The sequence below is a fragment of the Girardinichthys multiradiatus genome, chromosome 3 (assembly GCF_021462225.1).
Source record: "Girardinichthys multiradiatus isolate DD_20200921_A chromosome 3, DD_fGirMul_XY1, whole genome shotgun sequence".
Lineage (NCBI taxonomy): Eukaryota > Metazoa > Chordata > Actinopteri > Cyprinodontiformes > Goodeidae > Girardinichthys > Girardinichthys multiradiatus.
In genome coordinates this window covers 12,282,629-12,301,727 of record NC_061796.1, presented here as the reverse complement: position 1 = coordinate 12,301,727, position 19,099 = coordinate 12,282,629, and the positions used below count along the sequence as shown (strand labels likewise).

The 19,099-nt window shown below is 40.1% G+C and overlaps 1 protein-coding gene across 3 annotated transcripts in view; it reads right to left on the bottom strand.

The window, feature by feature from the left end:
* LOC124865432 (ankyrin repeat and IBR domain-containing protein 1-like) overlaps nucleotides 1–18,623 on the bottom strand; it is a 46,708-nt gene extending 28,085 nt beyond the window's left edge. The window contains exons 1-6 of one of the 3 annotated variants that reach the window (XM_047360502.1): nucleotides 18,468–18,623; nucleotides 14,417–14,704; nucleotides 13,182–13,482; nucleotides 9,485–9,667; nucleotides 8,464–8,581; nucleotides 3,040–3,248 (exon numbers count right to left, since the gene is read on the bottom strand). In XM_047360502.1, coding sequence (XP_047216458.1) covers nucleotides 3,040–3,248; nucleotides 8,464–8,581; nucleotides 9,485–9,667; nucleotides 13,182–13,482; nucleotides 14,417–14,604 — 999 coding nt within the window. In that variant the 5' untranslated portion in view covers nucleotides 14,605–14,704; nucleotides 18,468–18,623. Of the gene's footprint in view, nucleotides 1–3,039; nucleotides 3,249–8,463; nucleotides 8,582–9,484; nucleotides 9,668–13,181; nucleotides 13,483–14,416; nucleotides 14,705–18,210; nucleotides 18,400–18,467 lie in introns of those variants that run through there. The other 2 variants (XM_047360503.1, XM_047360501.1) reach the window with 2 other exon arrangements.
* Nucleotides 18,624–19,099: the final 476 nt, after the last annotated feature.

Genomic DNA, 19,099 nt, shown 5'->3' with positions numbered 1-19,099 from the left:
AGAAGGTCCTGGGTTTGATTCCCAGTCTGGGGTCTTTCTGCATGGAGTTTGCATGTTCTCCCCGTGCGTGCGTGGGTTCTCACCGGGTACTCCGGCTTCCTCCCACAGTCCAAATACATGCCTGTTAGGTTAATTGGTCTCTAAATTGCCCTTAGGTGTATGAATGAGTGTGTGCATGGTTGTTTGTGTGTTGCCCTGCGATGGACTGGTGACCTGTCCAGGGTGAACCCTGCCTCTCGCCCATAGACTGCTGAGGCGACTGTGGCTCAGTTGGAAGAGTAGTCGTCTTGCAATCAGAAGGTTGTGGGTTCGATTCCAGCTTCCTCCTGCCATATGTCGATGTGCCCCTCAAGTTGCCTACCGATCTGCGTATCGGTGTATGAATGTGTGAGCGTTAGTGAGTGCGATTGGGTGAATGTGGCGCTAGTGTAAAGCGCTTTACTGCTGGAGATAGGCACCAGCTCCCCCGTGACCCACTATGGAATAAGCGGTAGAAAATGACTGACTGACTATATATATATATACATACATACATACAGAGGTTGGACAATGAAACTGAAACACCTGTCATTTTAGTGTGGGAGGTTTCATGGCTAAATTGGACCAGCCTGGTAACCAGTCTTCATTGATTGCACATTGCACCAGTAAGAGCAGAGTGTGAAGGTTCAATTAGCAGGGTAAGAGCACAGTTTTGCTCAAAATATTGAAATGCACACAACATTATGGGTGACATACCAGAGTTCAAAAGAGAACAAATTGTTGGTGCACGTCTTGCTGGCGCATCTGTGACCAAGACAGCAAGTCTTTGTGATGTATCAAGAGCCACGGTATCCAGGGTAATGTCAGCATACCACCAAGAAGGATGAACCACATCCAACAGGATTAACTGTGGACGCAAGAGGAAGCTGTCTGAAAGGGATGTTCGGGTGCTAACCCGGATTGTTTCCAAAAAACATAAAACCATGGCTGCCCAAATCACGGCAGAATTAAATGTGCACCTCAACTCTCCTGTTTCCACCAGAACTGTCCGTCAGGAGCTCCACAGGGTCAATATACACGGCCGGGCTGCTATAGCCAAACCTTTGGTCACTCATGCCAATGCCAAACATTGGTTTCAATGGTGCAAGGAGCGCAAATCTTGGGCTGTGGACAATGTGAAACATGTTTTGTTCTCTGATGAGTCCACCTTTACTGTTTTCCCCACATCCGGGGGAGTTACGGTGTGGAGAAGCCCCAAAGAAGCGTACCACCCACTGTTGCATGCCCAGAGTGAAGCATGGGGGTGGATCAGTGATGGTTTGGGCTGCCATATCATGGCAGTCCCTTGGTCCAATACTTGTGCTAGATGGGTGCGTCACTGCCAAGGACTACCGAACCATTCTTGAGGACCATGTGCATCTAATGGTTCAAACATTGTATCCTGAAGGTGGTGCCGTGTATCAGGATGACAATGCACCAATACACACAGCAAGACTGGTGAAAGATTGGTTTGATGAACATGAAAGTGAAGTTGAACATCTCCCATGGCCTGCACAGTCACCAGATCTAAATATTATTGAACCACTTTGTGGTGTTTTGGAGGAGCAAGTCAGGAAACGTTTTCCTCCACCAGTATCACATAGTGACCTGGCCACTATACTGCAAGAAGAATGGCTTACAATCCCTCTGACCACTGTGCAGGACTTGTATATGTCATTCCCAAGACGAACTGACGCTGTATTGGCCGCAAAAGGAGGCCCTACACCATACTAATAAATTATTGTGGTCCAACCCCTGTATATATATATATATATATATATATATATATATATATATATATATATATATATATATATATATATATATATATATATATATATATATATATATATATATATATTTATACACACACACACAAAAGTCATTGTCTTTATGTTTATGATTATTTCCATGGTACATAGATTCTAACTGAATTAAAATTATTATTATTAAATTATGGATTTATGTAGCACACAAATTGTAAAATAACTTATGTTTTATAAAAAGGGTTCAGAATTATTTCACACGTTTTGTTTACTATATAATACGATGTGTGTTCATTCATAGTGTTGTTGCCTTTGGTGAGAATCTGTAGTGTAAATAGTCATGAAAATAAATAGACCCATTAAGTGAGAAAGCATATCTAAAACTTTTGACCGGTAGTGTATATTCAGTTTGTTAATGTACAGTAACAGAAGGTGGCTTTTCATCAGCTATCATTATGTGTAATGCAGAAGCAGAGAGATGTTAGTCATTTATCAACAAAAACCTGGATATCTTAATATTTCTTTTTATTCTTAACGTGTTTAAACCAAAATCAACAAACCAGTTTTTTTTAACTTGAGGAAAGAGGTGACTGAGCAAGTTCTGCTTGTGTTTATGTTTGCAGGTGAAACCACATGCAAGCACGCTAATTACTGCAAACAAAATAATTTAAACAAATAATTATTTATGAACAAATGTAGATGTGAAAATGCTAATTCAATCAGCAGGAAAAAGCACCGTGTGTGGAACCGTGCAGGCTTCATCCAAAATCGACCAGATGTTGCATTGAGCCTCAGGGCCACATCATATGTTCTACATCATTTTTACATTTGTCAAACTGTTCAGTAAAGCCTTATGCACTCTATAGACAGTCATTTATTTCTTCTGCATCCCCACTAAATTTAGATATGGTTTTCTCTGAATCAATATAAACAGAAAATCAAGAACAAAAAAAAACAAATACCCAATGACCTTAATTTCATCCCTATTCTTTGTAGCTGGAATAAGTAATCTTATCCTCCAGATGTTTTTAGAACAAATCTGTACTTATCCCCATTAAGTCTGCTGACGATAGACACAGAACTACTTAAGAAAGGAAAGGTAATAGAAGCCTCCTAAAGCACGGTCTGTAGTGTCTTTATATCACAGTGTGTACTGAAGAAAAGCCTCATACAATAATGAATGTTCTATACTAAATGGATCAGCATCACATAGAAACCCAAACTGGGATGAAGGGAAACCTTTGAAATGTCTCACCAGAGAGGAATCGTGATCTCCCGCCAACAGGCTGATCTGCTCCGGGGTCGTAATGGAGGAGCGGGTGGTGCGAGGAGTCCGGGGTGACGGCAGTGTGTCCCAAGCGTTGTAGCCACTTGGGGGTGGGTTGGGCATCTGAACCCCTGAACGTTGGCAGCATTCGTCCGCATTGCCCATCCAGGCTTCCAGGAGCTTCTCTCTGTCCCAATCTGAAAGAAATGTAGAGATGATCAGGCGTTCTTCTTCAGGGTCTGACCTGCCAGTGCAGACTTTGAACTGTTGTTTTTTTTTTTTTATATATTCCTCTGGTATGTTATACCAAAGGAAAAATGGGGCTGCAGCTTTTTTCATAGCTGTAACAGTTCTGAATCCAACAGAAAATGAAAGAAATTCAAAACTAACTCAATTTATTCATATTATGCATCAAAGCATAAGCTCCACCTGAATTTTACTTAACTAAAAAAAGACAGCATCCATGTACAAGCCAAAATATGGGGGTACCAGTACCCCTTTGGTTAATTTGAGCCCAGTCCTAAGGGCGAAGCTAAATCAAGCCAGCAAAAGACTTGCTGCCACCTGGTTTTGTGTTTTAGAACAGCATCCCAACTCAAAGGAACACAGAAACCGATTTTAAAATCTTTAAGCATAAACTCTGCGTGACTTGTGGACCGTGCCTCAATCCAAATATTCTCCCCTCTTGAAATAAGGAACATGATCGGACCAGCTGCAATTAGGACACTATCAGCCTTGAGACACGCTTCAGCAGCAATCAATTGCCTCTGACTCCAAATGGCCTCATTTAGATAATGAATGTCACAACAATTCCCCCATTTCCATTCAATTAAAACCAATCAGTGAGTAAAAGCCTATCTTCCTGCCTTCAGCTATTAAATATGAGTCTGAAATTAAAAGTTTTGTTTCACATTTAGAAAATGTAAATTATTAGAAGCACATAAAGACTGACAAGCAGGCGAGCAACAGGAAACATGACAAGAAAACTAAAGACTGATAATGAAACAGAAGTTGGTAAATGTGGAAATCTGGGAACGTTTCCAAACGCAGCCAACGATAAGCCGTTCTTTCGGACGGTAACGAAAATCCAGAAGTGTCTCATCCTCTTCCGAGCGACAGCCAGTATTCTCATGATAAAGGCGGGTAAATATAGCACTGCTTGATTTCCTCTAAGCTCCCACAGGCATGTCCTACATGTTCTACAGCTCAACAGACAGCTACTGCATTTAAAACAGGTCCAATTAAAAAAGACTTGGTTTTCAAACGCCTCCAATCTAACAGTGTTTCAGACATTAAAAGTTTTTTTTTAAGAAGTTGCATCAAATGGCGAACATTAAGTGAATCCACTTTGAAAATTGGTGTCTTAAGGCAGCAAATGAAATCTGAGCTCCAACACACTGAGTACTTACACCGAACCAACATGTAAAAGGGAATAAATGAACTCGTTTAGACAGATTCTGACAAACCAGCCAAAACAAAGTTGTAAAACTCCTCCCTTCCTTCCTTTGTAACTTGACATTAGAAGCATAATGCCAGCAGAGAATTACTTGTGATTTCCAGATTTCTGTATTAAAATGTTTTTTTTTTATTAGTCTGATGTAATATTCTAATCTTAAATTTCGGAGGTTTCGTTTGCTGTGAGTGGAAAATCATTATAATTAACTGAAACATCCGTCTGTGTGCAATTAATTTATATAATGTGTTTCGCTGAGTGAACTGAGTTACTGAAATAAATGAACTTTTCAATAATATGCTGATTTACTGGATGGCTCTGTAGATGCTGAAATTACCACCAAGGTATCTAATAAAATGTAGTGGAATTTAGAAATAAACAGTAAATGATACATTTTGACCAATATTTCCCAAACGTTTATGATATGCATAAACATCTTATTTACAGGACACTGGGTGCTGCGTGAATAAATGTATAACATTTCTTAATGTCTACACAACAGTTTACATAAGATACATTTCATTTCACAAGCCTAAATGAAAAAAGACCAGTGTTTGCTCAACAAGGCCAGGCCATTTATTAAAAATGATCCCACTAGGGTAGGAAACCTCAGATGTTGTGATGTTGCAGTTAGTGTGATGTAAAAAACCTCAGAGAAAAACTCATTTTCATCACAGGAACTGAAGGGAAGTCTAGCATCAATGTGAATCTATCCTCAAGCAGAAATAGATCACACAGATTTAAACAATGCAACAGATTTTTTGTCCATACGGCAAGTTGGACATCAGCATTGAATAATATGCTAGAGTAATAATAAGCCGGTGCGGTGCAGAGCCGAACCAGATTTTTCACTAAAAGGACTATCAACCCGGTGTGTCTGATTGTGCTGGAAATAATTCAATTCAGTTTTATTTATATAGCGCCAATTCACAACACATGTTGTCTCAATGCACTTCACAACAGTCAGGTACATACATTCCTATTAATCCTAACCATTGAACAGTGCAGTCAGTTAGTTATTTATTCAAATTGGATAAAAAGTTTTTCTATCTTAGGAAACCCAGCAGATTGCATCCAGTCAGTGACTTGCAGCATTCCCTCCTCCTGGATGAGCATGTAGAGACAGTGGACAGTCACTGGCATTGACTTTGCAGCAATCCCTCATACTGAGCATGCATGTAGCGACAGTGGAGAGGAAAAACTCCCTTTTAACAGGAAGAAACCTCCAGCAGAACCAGGCTCAGTGTGAGCGGCCATCTGCCACGACCGACTGGGTGTTTGAGAGAACAGAGCAGAGACACAAAGAGAACAAAGAAGCACTGATCCAGGAGTACTTTCTATGGGAAGGAAAAGTAAATGTTAATGGATGTAGCTTCTTTAGTCGTTTCATCTAGAAAGAAAAAACAGATAAAGTCTGAGCCAGTTATCAAGGTTAGAGTCTGAAAGAGAGCACATAGAGTTAGTCACAGTAAAGCTCAGTCAATTGCCATGTCTAGGAGAAAGAAAGGGTTAAACACTAAAAGACAGGGCTATGTGGATCATCGGTAGAGGGTGAGCATTAAGTTGTTGCCAGCAGAAGCTCGGAAGATGCCCCTCTCCAGAAAGGTGTCACAGGTAGACAGAGTCAGACCAGGTGTAGCTTCTAAGAAGAGAATAGAGAGAACAAGGTTAAAAGCTGAAATAACAGCAAATAATGCAAAATTGGAGTAGTGTGAGAATGTAGCGAAGAGGGTGAAAGTGGTCATTATGTCCTCCAGCAGCCTAAGCCTATAGCAGCATAACTACACAGATAGTTTCAGTTCAGATTATTTAGTTAAACGGCGCTTATTTACAACAATGTCGTCTCAAGGAACCCCACAAAGGCTCCCACTGATGGTCATTGTTATACTAAAAACCACAAGGATTGGGATACCTCTCTCTGTCAGACTGATTATAACCATTGGAAAAGAGAAGGGGTCATACTGTTGCTTGTCATGTTTCTCCACTTCTGAGGCTGTACAGGTTACACTCTAGCATTCAGATTATTCTGCTTTGTGTCAAACAATGCTGCTAGTTCACATTGGACCATAATTCAAAGCCCACATCCACAAATTCCCTAAGGAACGGTTCAAACTGAAGAGACAAAGGCCTTATCAAAGCCCATATTCAAATCACACCAACATGTAGTGTTGTGTAGGCAAAAAATAAAAATAAAAAAACAGAAAATATCCAGCATGAACATTTTTCTAGGTCATTTTTCTCTATAGAAGTAGGGTTGAGGATTTGAGTCAGAGACCGATGCCTTTTTCTACAAGGAATACACTCAGAGACTCAAGCAAATTGCACAAATTGATAATATGTAAAAATCTGTGGTCATATTGTCTTAAATAACTTCTGTCTTAACTGCAGATCGTCACTAAAACAACCACTCTCACACAAGCGTGGTGTGACATCCCCTCAGCTCCTTTTGGACATCATTAATGAGAGCTTTAGATAGAACGGCTTCTTCAGGTTCCCATGAATTTGCAATTAACAAATTAATTATATAATAATTAAATAGATTGAACAATAAATCAGAAATGTTGCCTAGCTAATCTTCAAACATGCTAATTTTTATTTTTTTTGACCGTGTCCTGTCCGGCAGAACTTTATTAGGAATTGCTTTGGGATTTCAATTGTTATGGACACGGAAACGAAAAGAAAAATATAAGCAAGAAAGAGAGAAAGGTGGAGGAAAAGGAAAAAGGAAGAGAAGCAGAAAAGAATGGAGGACAGATAACACCTGAAAAAAAATGCTATTGAAACATGCTATTGTAAAGACGGGTACGTTTATATTTCATCTAGAAAGTAGAGAAATATTTTTGAATGCTGGTGTTTAGAGTTCTCAATAGAAATTGAAATTTTATTAAATTAGAATATCAGAGTGTCTCTTTTCTCAACTGGTGAGTCACTACCTAAAAATGGGTCACGAAACTCTTAAGAACGTGGGTCTTTGTCAAGGCAATAAAAAAATTTGAGTCATCTTTTCACCCTCCTTACATCAGCTGGTGTTAATGTCCTGTTGACACTCATCATTTCTCACCATAGACGACAAGACCAAATGTTTTATTAACATCTGCTACCTGAGCGTGGCGACAGGCAGGTACATCTCAGACTACATGAGGTACTATTTTCCTACGAACAAAAAACACTGGATGCCAACCCCTACAGAATCAACACAGAAATCGTCAGGTTGCCTAACAAGTGTCCTTCCTTTGCCACTCAAGCCATAAAGCCCCCCTACCATTCAGCACTACCCATTTCTGTGAACACGGCCTCTTGGGTTTGGTTAAGCTGAAGACAAAATACATAAACACACCAGACATTGAGCACTGCCCTCAGAGGGGCTTCCTCTATTATAACTTTATTTGTTAACTTAAGTGCTCTTAAATTGGACTTTTTCTTCATTAATTTTGTTCAGTTTGTGGATTAAAACTCCTGCAGAAGAAACAGGTTTCTTTTCTACAGTGCATTGCTGGTTTCAGTTTCAATGACAGGATTTTTAGCTAAACCTACATTGTTTCAATTATTAAAAACTACTTCTTTGAGTATTACAAAAACACTATTTGTATTTTGCATTAAAAAAGCAAGAGAGTCTTAAAAATGGCAGTTACTGAATGCTCAGAAGATGTCAGCATGATGATCAACACATTAATAAGAGAATTTAAAAAAAATGAAAAGTTTCCTTGACTTGGGTCCAATTTGTCAATGAAGGCTCTGTGGTCCCTGAAACCCGACAAGCTGAAAAACCACTATCTTTAGACCAGTACTTCTAGAACTTACTTTCCCCAAAAAAGTAAGTTTGAGTACCTTTTTAAAAGAATACAAACTCATCTTCAACACAATGCATGTATTTTTATAATTTAAACATTCATTTACACATATCAGCTACTTGGACAGATGTCTCATAGATGTGTCAGTGTTTGCGTGTTTAACAGTACCGTGGGCACGTAGCAAAGCTTCTGCAGTGAAAAGGGGGGCTTGCAGCATGTCCGCTGTCTCCACTATCAGCATGTCCTTCAGCCTACGTAGGTCCTGAGGCCGCAAGCCCTCATACAACTGCAGAGGAAAAAAGGTCAGAGACAGGAGAAGAATTAACAAGTTTAAGGAGGGGAGATGACAGAGGTTAAATGTGGTTAAAAGGTTTAAACAAAATCTTTGACTGCAGCCAAATATAAAACAAGACAAGAGGTGACAAAAGTAGATGAAAATGCAGAGATGACACTGCAAATGATTGCTGGGACATGACTTAACCAGGATGGAGCAGATCCATATGGAAGTAAAATAGTCTCATTAGAATCAGACATTTTTTAGACATTGAATTTATAACACTAAATTTTTATTCTGTGCAATTATGTATGTAAATTTTTTTTTTTCGTACTTAAAATTTACCTGCAAGAATTCACCTGCAGAAATTCACCTGCAAAAATTCACCTGCAGAAATTCACCTGCAGAAATTCACCTGCAAATGTGTTGACCTTCTGGTGACTCAAGCCAAAGCAATCAGCACTTGAGCTGAGCGTCTTTTAGCCAATCAGATTACGCTTATTTGATCACATGACACACCATTGCCTTGGGCAGAGGCGAGTCTCTTAACAGTTTACTGGATAGTGGCTTATTGAAGATCAGCGATGAGATGCCGTTTTGTAATTATATATTTTTGGCAGAAAAATCTCATCACTGATCTTCATTAAGCTTTTAAAGGTCTAAATAAATGCTAATTTTACATCACCAACAAAAAAAAAGTGACACCAACTGTGTGGGTTTAGTGAATGGAAGGCATCCAGTCCGTGTTAACTTACAAAAACGGCAACGGTAAAAAGCTGCTTTCTTGGACACGAATCTTTGGTGCTACAGACAGAGTTACAGTAAACAACGATCCAGGCAATGCTGTAAACCAAATCAGACAAAGACAAACAAAACTGCCTTCCACTGACTGTTTCTGAGGGTTTTATTCTGTACCTCTCTCTGATCGAGGGCTGCATACTCTGCTTCTATACCCTCCGCTTCGGGGGCCAGAGAGAAGACCATCTGCGACTCCAGGCTCAGGGCCAAGTCCTTGTGGTGCTGCTTCTCGGCACAGTCACATGGAGTCTCGCGGTTTTCGTTCTCCACAAACAGGTCCGCTCCTCTCTGCAGCAGTAACTGAGCAATTGAAAACAAGACCGGAAAGAAAGGTTTGAATCACAGATTACAGAAAACACTTAAAACACAACAAGTAATGCAAATTGTTGTCACTTTATAGATCTTAGATAGCATCTGTGGGAGTTCCTAGTTCTGTGCTTGAGCTCCTAAAAGTGGGAAGACCGGTCCATTTTAGTCATGAAATTAGGATTGCTGTATAATTACACTTTATTGTATATTATTTCCTGGTGACTTTATATTACACCCCATTTTGTATAGATTCTTCTTCTTATACCTCATTTGAGCCAGTTGACCCTTGTGAAATTACTAAGATCAAACAAAAACAACCAAATAAACACATTACCGTAGAGTAGACTGTAAGGAGATGACAAAAAGTTACTTTAACTCATCGACTGCCAAAGACAAAACGTCCCCCCTGGCATGTACAGGTTTAGATTAAAAAAAAAGTTGGCCAAACCTTCACAGGTTGAAGATGGTTAAAGGGTGAAATGATCAGCACTTGCAACACAAACAGACCGTTTCATATTGAGGTGAGTTTAACAAATCACAATTTTGTTTTCTAAGCGCTACCACAAAACAATTCAAGTATGTAATAAATAAAGTTTGGCAAAGAGAGTTATATTTCCTGTAGATTCAGACACAATGTAGGTAAAGAGAATGACAATGACAACCTAATCGAGCAGACTGTATTTTTGTGAATTACTTCCCTCCAGGCCATCTTAAACTTCACCACTAAATTCAGAATACTGTGGCTTAGCAGTCAATCTATCAATACTTGTTCTTTGAGATTCCAGACATATCTCCACATATTAGGAATGTCTTCCTTCTCTCCTCTTGTCTGCAGCACCGGCCCAACATTACAGCAACTCAAAGTCGTTACTACGTGCTTTGTTTCAGTGGGAACTACGATCGGCGTTGAGTCACGCAGTGCGAAGCTTAGCGATAAGTCTGTCTGATTCATTTCAATTCAGCTCTGTCAAAAGTTCGGCTTCTTCAAAGAGAGATCCCTGTGAATACATGTGACAGAACCAGAACATTACTAAATAAGAACTCTTTAGGTGGTACTTTGCCACTGCAAAAGAAAAAGAAGTACAGGCCACTGTAACTTCACAACTAATGGCATTATCACGGCCTATCCAAGAGGTAGGACAAGTGGTAGAGCACTGAGTGCTGCACATTTCTCCCTGTACCACTGCCTCAGGGCAACATCTTCAAGAAGCTGACAGCAGATTTGGGAGTTGAAATTTAAGTCCTTTTTAAACCTACAAAGGCCGTAGAAGCTCTCTTTTAATGAAAACTGCCGTCTTCCTACCCTGCTGGGGTCTGACTTAAAGTGGTGCCCTGCGTCCATTAGTGGTCCAGCAGCCAGGTTCATCCATGGGCTCCATCAGCAGTCACTCTCACTTCATTAAGTCAGACATCTTTTTAAAAAGATTCTGCCTTCTGGTGCTCCCTGGTAAAATCTCTTTTGGTTCAGCTCAGTAGTGGTTGCGCTTAGGTCTCCTGTACTGAGGCCTGGTTTGTACGTTTTCAGCTGTTTGTAAATCTGAACACTCCTGTTGCTCCAGAACTTTACACCCAAGTAAAGCAACCAGTATGATTCATTTTGTTTGTATTATGCAGTTTTATGAATTCTCTTACCATGAGTTTGCATCTATTGTCCCAAATGTTGTTGACATTCTTCAATATTTCAGAATAAAACATGATCTTTATGAGTAGCATGGTATGTACAACTACCTTTCTAGCCCATAGCTGATTCACTGTAGCTACTTTTACAAAAACTAATGCTGACATTCTTCCTAATTTCAAAAACCAGAGTCTTGTTGCAAGTTTTTGTTAGTATTTCAGAAACTGTGCAAAGATAGTATAAGATCTAACCTGGAATTTGCCAAATAAATGTGCATGCAATGCCAGCCTGTAAGAGCAGGCAAAGCAAAGGAGAAATGGTATTTGGAAATAACGTAGAAAGCAGAAGTCAATTCAATAAAATGATCTTGTTGGTGATAGATTGAGAGAAAAAGCGCCTAACTCTCTCGCAAAGTGTTGTATTTTCCTCGTTCATATCACGTTCGGTGTTTGCAGTGATTTGAGAATGAACGCCATAACCAACAAACAAGCTGGTCGACAAACAGGTTGAAGGACAGTCATGCGGCTGGTGAGTAACGTCAACACTATGACATTATGTTGCGAAGAAGCTGCGTAAAACAACCAGGCTGTGTTCAACAGTAGCACCAGCCAGATGGTGGTAATGTAAATGGAAGGCAGATTTGCTTCATTCACAAGTCAACGAATACCCAAATTAACAGGTATGTAGATTTTATCATTTCAGGTGCTGAATGCCACATTTATTCCTTGTACCCCTGATTAATGATATCCATCTTGTTCAAGGAGTACTACAAGCTGGCAGGTTGGCTTTGGACCAGTTCGACCTGCAGTAAAAGTGGGTCTCGTGGAGCTGGCATTGCTCTGCTAAAAGGAAAGGTTGAAGAGCATATAATTCCTTTCAAGTGCTCTCCTCACTGGCGTATCACTGATGTTAAATGTTTAAAAACCATATTCTCTCTCAGTCTCACCCTATCGACTAGCCGGTAAATATCAGCTAGAGCAGGTCCCTCAGAAATGACAACTGATGAACACCTTGATCTGCAGAAGACAAGTCCTACCTAGAGCTGTGTCCGACACGTCAACAACGAGCCATGTCGTTCAGACTGAGGTGTGTGGGCAGCAGAAGGATTTACTAAATCATGTCTAAGCTTATTCAGGACGAATTCACTCCTAATATTTCAGAACTTCCTTTAATTGGCTGAAATACTACTTGTGGTGGCCACTTCCTTCTCCATTCAGCGTACGCGGAATTCTCTGCATAAAACTGCATGAAGAACTTTACTCGTCTGTCTACGACAGAAGACCTGATTTGTGTGTATTGTTTGCATTAATATCATTCTCAGGTTCTGAAAGTATCTACATCTGGTCTTGCAACATTCGGCTGCAGTATAATTTTACAAGTATGCATCATTCAGATGAATTAACAAGCACAGTGCATTTTTATGATGAACAACTTACTGTGCGGACATTAATTGAAAGTCTAAATGTGCGTGCACATACTGTGTACAAAGACCAGAAGAGCACCGCACATTTATGGACGTTTTTTCCCCTCTCTCTTAAACAATCAATCAAAGTTAGCCCTACCATTTCTTTTCTAGTTATATCAGATAAAACAATGCTGTTTAATACTCAGCTCAAGTCTCAACAGAGAGAGACTGAACTCACTTTACTTTATTTCACTTTTCCGTGTGATGCGACACCACCCGAGTATTAATCGATGTATTATGTTGCACACGTTCCCAACACACAGCAGGGAACGTTTTTAAATAATTAACATTAGCCTGCAACTAGCCTGTTGTGCCCTATGCAGTGTCTTGACAACATCAACCAGGAGGCAAAGCAACCAGAAACAAATATTCACAGAATTTAAAAAATAAAGATAAGGGTCATACTTGTGTTAAAAACTCACCTCAACAGAGGTCCTCATGCCCGAAGCTGCTGCATAGTGTAGGCAGGTGTTTTTCTTGTTGTCAGTGGCATTGATATCGGCGCTCTCGTACTCTCCATGGTCCAGCTTCGCCCCAGTCCAAGTCAAGATGACCTGCAGGCATTCTGTCCGGCGCTGTTCGTCTTCGTAGGGTCGTGAAATCCGTGGCTGCAGTGCTCCCTCTGAGGTCATGATCTGAGGCCCCATGCAGAGAAGGTGCAGAGAAGTCTCGTTCTGCACGTTACGCTTGTTAGGATTGCCATCTTTGTTTAGGAGGAATGACCTAGGGTTAGGGTTAGGAGTTGAAGACATACGTAAACAAAGAATTTTAGGTTCTTGGCTCTGGCTTGGTATTTGTCAACGAAGTTAATAAATGGTTTACTTTTTTTTTTTATCAGTGTCAGTATATTCCTATTATTTAGGCCACTCTACAAATCTAAGACATTTTTATAATGATAATAATAATACATTTTATTTATAATGCACTTTTCATTCCATAGAATCCTAGTGTTTTTTCACTGCTAAATCCACTGATAAAAGTTGTAGGTCAAACTCATTAAAATTTAAGTTGGATACTTGAAGATATGAATGATTTTTATAACAAATCTACTTCGAATGAAAGACACAAAAAAAACATTTTTAGAGACTATATGGTACTTTAAATTGTGTAGTTTTTTTAATTATTGTGTTTCCTCATTTAGGTGGAAAGTAGAAAACTGATTAAACGTACATCAGTCCATCGATGTTTTATTTGGGGTTTTAATATGTTTCTGGCTTTACAGATTTACAGTTTCCAACCCTTCAATCATTTAGAATGTCTCACAGTGCGAGGTGAAAAAAAACAAAGGTCTCAGTGAGTTAAAAACAGATGAATACGAGGCCGTTAGCCTATGAGATGGGAAGCTCTTGGAATCCAAACCTGCTCCAACACAGCATGTTGCATTCCTGAGACCAGATGGCTATAAAGCGGGACAGATGGGAAAGGGACATATAGAGACAAAACACCAACACTTTTCTCTTATAATACATTCACTTTCTCACGCATAATAAGTACAGATACCAGACAGCTACTCAAAGAAAGCAAAGGTAATTATCTCCTCCAATTAACCCTTATTGACAATGCGTAGTACATAAATATGTAACTAAACATTTAAATCAAGTTTGCTTGATTTGTTTTAGTATTATTATTATAATTTGACTTTTATTTGAGCTCTGACCTGAGTATGCGCATCATGGCATGCCGGGCAGCATAGTGCAGTGGAGTGTTGTGCTGGTAGGACTCTCCATATGTAGCGTTGGGATCCAGAGCTTCCTTGAACTGCGGGTTGCTCTCGAAGAGCTGGCAGGCTAGCAGCTCATCCCCGTTGATGAGAGCCTTACGGAACTTGGTGGCAGTGTTTCCCATGTCTTCACCAATTGTGGGTTCAAGCTCTGACCAAAGTAAGGCAGCCTTTTAAGTCTTCTTCAAGCTGTTAAAAGTCAAAAAAGCCACCATGTCGGATGTCCTAAAAAGAGAGAAGAAAAAAAAGCTGTTAAATCCTTAATGTGTCCAATAAGGCCTTGGCAGAACAGAAACAGCCATAGACAAACATCCTTAATGTTCCTCCAGCTTCTCTGCGACGGACGTCAGTGTCAGCATCACCAGTGTGCTCTAACTCTGTTCATTTTTTTCCCCACTTTGTTTAACTGAACATAGTGAGCACAAAGCTCACGCAGAGCAAGAGGACAAGACTTCCTTTGGCATCACCAGGAACTTCCGCCTCCTTGTGCCAATGCTGCCCCTCCCACAGAGGCCAGGGCTCATAATAAAGCACAATATCTCCACATGGGGAATAACATACAGCAAGTCAGCATTCTGCTTCCACCAGAGCACCATATGGTCATGCCAGTTTGGGCACCAGGAAGCTGATATGTACATGGTACCTACCCACTGCTCCTGCACAAACATAGCGAACACTGCATCATGAGTACAACATCCACAGTACTTCTCGATATAATAAACTTTCCATCACCAGAAACTCTTGCTTTTGTCCGTCTGCTCCCATGTTTTAAATCTCTTTGGCATTGTCACATTACAACCACAAACTTCAATGTATTTTATTGGAAATTGTATGTGATGGACCAACACAAAGTAGTGCAGAATTGTCAAATGCAAGGAGAATGACGTGTGGTGCTTCCTTTGCTTTGATAGCCATAAATAAAAACAATCTGGGCAATCAATTGTCTTCTGAAATGACCTAAATAAGGGAAATAGAGTCCGCCTACGTCTAATTTTATTTCATAATATATATGCAGATGTTCTATCACGAAAAAAAGTTGTGGAGACGTTTAAGTCAGGTCAGGTTGTATAGCTATACGCCAAGCTTTCAACATCTTACTCCCCTGTTCAATCAATCGTCTGAAAATGGAAACAACCAAAGTGTCACTGTGTAGCTACACTGACAGTCCAGTCAAACAGAATGGCCTAGTCAAAGTCCAGACCTAAATTCGATTAAGGCCTGTGCTAAGACTTGAAGACTGATGTGTACAGACATTCTCTAGCCAATCTGAGCTTGATCTATGTTGCAAAGAAGAGCAAGACAAATGTTCAGCTTCTAAATGGGAAAAGCTGGTGGAGAAATACCCCCAAAGGAAATGCACAAATCATTAGGTCGGGGAGGATGAATGCATTTCACACCACATTTCAGATATTTTTTTTTTTGAAAAACATTTTGAGACCATGTATCCTTTTCCTGGTACTTCCTAGGTATGTAGTCTTTTTGTTTGGCAATTGCATACAATCCCAATTAAAATAAACTGCAGTTTGTGGTCATATTATAAAGTGTGGAAAGGTTCAAAGGGTCTGAATGATTTGGCAAGGCACTGTGCCTACATTCATTTAGAAGACAATTATATCCAAAGCACTCATTGGTTGAGAGGAAGGTGTGGGGTAGGGTGTTTTGTCCAGATGTTTTGACACATGACCCAGGAAAGCACCAAGCTTTCCCTCCCCGCAGCCACACATGCAAACAGAATAAATGTGGCTGACATGGGTCACACCAGCTCTGAACATTTAACAATATGGGCATCGAACTGCGGTTTCATCTGTCCACACTTCTCAGTGGTTTGATGCGTTTTTATCAACAGGCAGAAAGTTGGTAGGAAAGACACGGAAATGTGTGCTGATAGAGAAAATTGAGAGCTTGCGTGGAAACTGTGGATTCCAGGAATGTTCATATAAACTCTGTTCAGCATATTTCTGTCTTTGGTTGGGATGTGAGCGAAGGGGAATTTAGGGAAAACATTTGAAGTATGTTTAAATAAAAAAAAATAAAAAAAACCTCCCTCAATAAAAATAACACTCTGGCGTTTGTCATGTGACTACTGATGAGCTCACACAAGTCATGCCGCGTGTTATTCGGTTATCTGATTACAATTATCGGTTTTGTATTTAAGGAACAAAGGGGGGGGGGGGAGTAGATGGAGTGGATTTGCTTAACCAGTTACCTTTTTTTTTTTTTACAGATAGAACAACACTCCAGCCTGCGACACAATGAACTGATTTACAAAACCTTTGGATATTTTCCAGATAAATACATACCTCATTGTAACTCCTTGAATTTCAAAAGTTAAGACGCCCTTTATCTTCCTCAAAATTACAAACGGTTATCCATTTAACCTAAACAGTATGTCCATAAGTTCTCTGTTTTCAAGTTTTTATCTCCTTACAAAAACAGACCTAATAGTAATAAGCAGGAAAAAGGAGTGTCTACTTTAACAAGTCAAATATCATCACTGTTTAAACATTGGTTCTCCTTTCAGTAACTAATAAACTAACCACTAGAGATGTTACAAGATATCGTCTGGTGAGCAGAACTGTCCGTGAATAGCTGTTTGGAAACTGATCAGGGAACGCACCATACTTTACGGATGTCATGTGATGGTAGAGCTAAACTTTCACACTCTTTGGTGTGAAAGTTGTTATTGAGAGAAGAAGACCTAGCTTGCCATTTTCTGTATTGCTGAGATGTCTGATTTATTGACTTTTTGCATCAGTTCAAACTATTTCTTGCAACTAAAACAACTTTGGTATGTTTTTAATCACCCCTCTTATTTGTACAGGACTTACAGGGAATGCCCAAGTTGATGCATAGTTGGAACTGGTTTGCAGGACCATGCATACCCAGTGCATAATTCCCTCACTGTGAGTCAAGTGTTGTTCACCCACCCTTGGCTCTCACTCAGGCTCTTAAACTCAAGTAAATAATGATTGTTCTTGACAGAAAGGCTTCTTAAGGCTCCTTTGTAGTTACAACATATGAAAAACGGACCTAATATTCTCTCAAATGTTAAGTTGGGCCCCTGGTACTATTACAATTACCTTGCATATGAGGAATATTAGGTGATATGATGCACGTTTCATTTTCAGGTCTCCATAAAAAGGTTTGTGAGCTATAAGATTTTTTTTTTTTTTTTTTTTTTGGCTTTTAGTTAAGCTTTATTTATAGAAAACTTCGACTAATAACCTGGAGGCGGGGTGTTTACAATTGAGGGAAACAAAGTGAACAGTATAAACAGTGCTGCTGCCTCTGGAGCACGTTGTCTCAAACGTGTCATGTGGAAACCGAGATCACACACGATCACAAGACCAAACGGTCACCCTGCAGAAACCCCACAGAATGAGTTGAGGTGCTTATCATTTACTAGACAAAAATACGCTTGAGGAGGCTGCTGTTCAGATGATTTACTAATTTACCCGTCTGACAATGGTTAACGACACTCCCCCACAGCAGCGCCAACCAGCCACATCTAACAGCCCCCATCTAAACAGCTCGCTTACATTACAGAAATGAAATGCCAGTTTGTCTGCTTAGCTTCAACTTGTCACAGAACCCCCGTCATGTCGGGTGGTCTTTACCATTTTCGCTAGCTCAAACTGACAGTGTGTTATGTTGTCATAATGAAGAGCCTTTGAGATTCGCTTTGTTGTCGTTACATTCCTGGCCAATAAAGACATTCACCACATACTGACCTTAGAGCATTTTAGCTGCAAACCACTCCGATTGCTGTCACCGCGGCTATTTATGAGAGAACACAGCCAGTCTCGTTAGCAATGTGGTATTCAAAACAAAACAAAAAATCACCGTGACGCTAGCATATGCGTGGACTAACGTCAGTGCACGCGCTAGCTGGGCAGCTATGAAGCTAGCACCGCCGCTAGCCAACTTGACGCTAATTAGAACAGTTGATAAACTCGGTAAACAGAGTGTGACAAGTACTGCGACTTACACAAGTTGGTACTTCTCGCTGCTGCAGACTTGACTTTGTGGCGTAGCTGCCAGTCACAGCCGCGCAAAGAAAGCTTTTTCCTCTAACGCAAAATGTTTGTGTAGAAACGCCGCTCAGAGGAGAGATGGAGCTCATCATGCTGTTCACTTCACTAGCTGACCGTCGGGTTGCCAGGTTTCAGGGTATCCCGGAAAACAGGCGCAGAGAGGCGTGATTGAAAAGTTAGATCTCAACAAACCATCTTTAAAACTTAGTTGACTTGTATTCTTACACGTTCCTGCCGTTATTGTGAAAACATAAAGGCCCACAGCTTGGACAGACATTTAATGTCATTTTAGTTCAATGAATAAGACTCAAACAATTTAGGACCCTCGGGCTGTGCCAGAGAAGAACTTATTTCCTTTTTTGCTTTAGTTTGCAACAATACCATGAATATCATGCTGCTTTTCAATGTACAAACTCAATATACGGTAACAAATCATCCATATATACTGCTCTTTTACCTTTCGTTATTTTATAACGGCACAGGCGTGGCGCTGTGCAAGATAATGGAAACTCAGTAAATTCGGGTTATCAAAAAGCTGTTGCCTTTGAATGGGGTAAAGGGGTTGCCTGAAGTCCAGGTTGCTTTA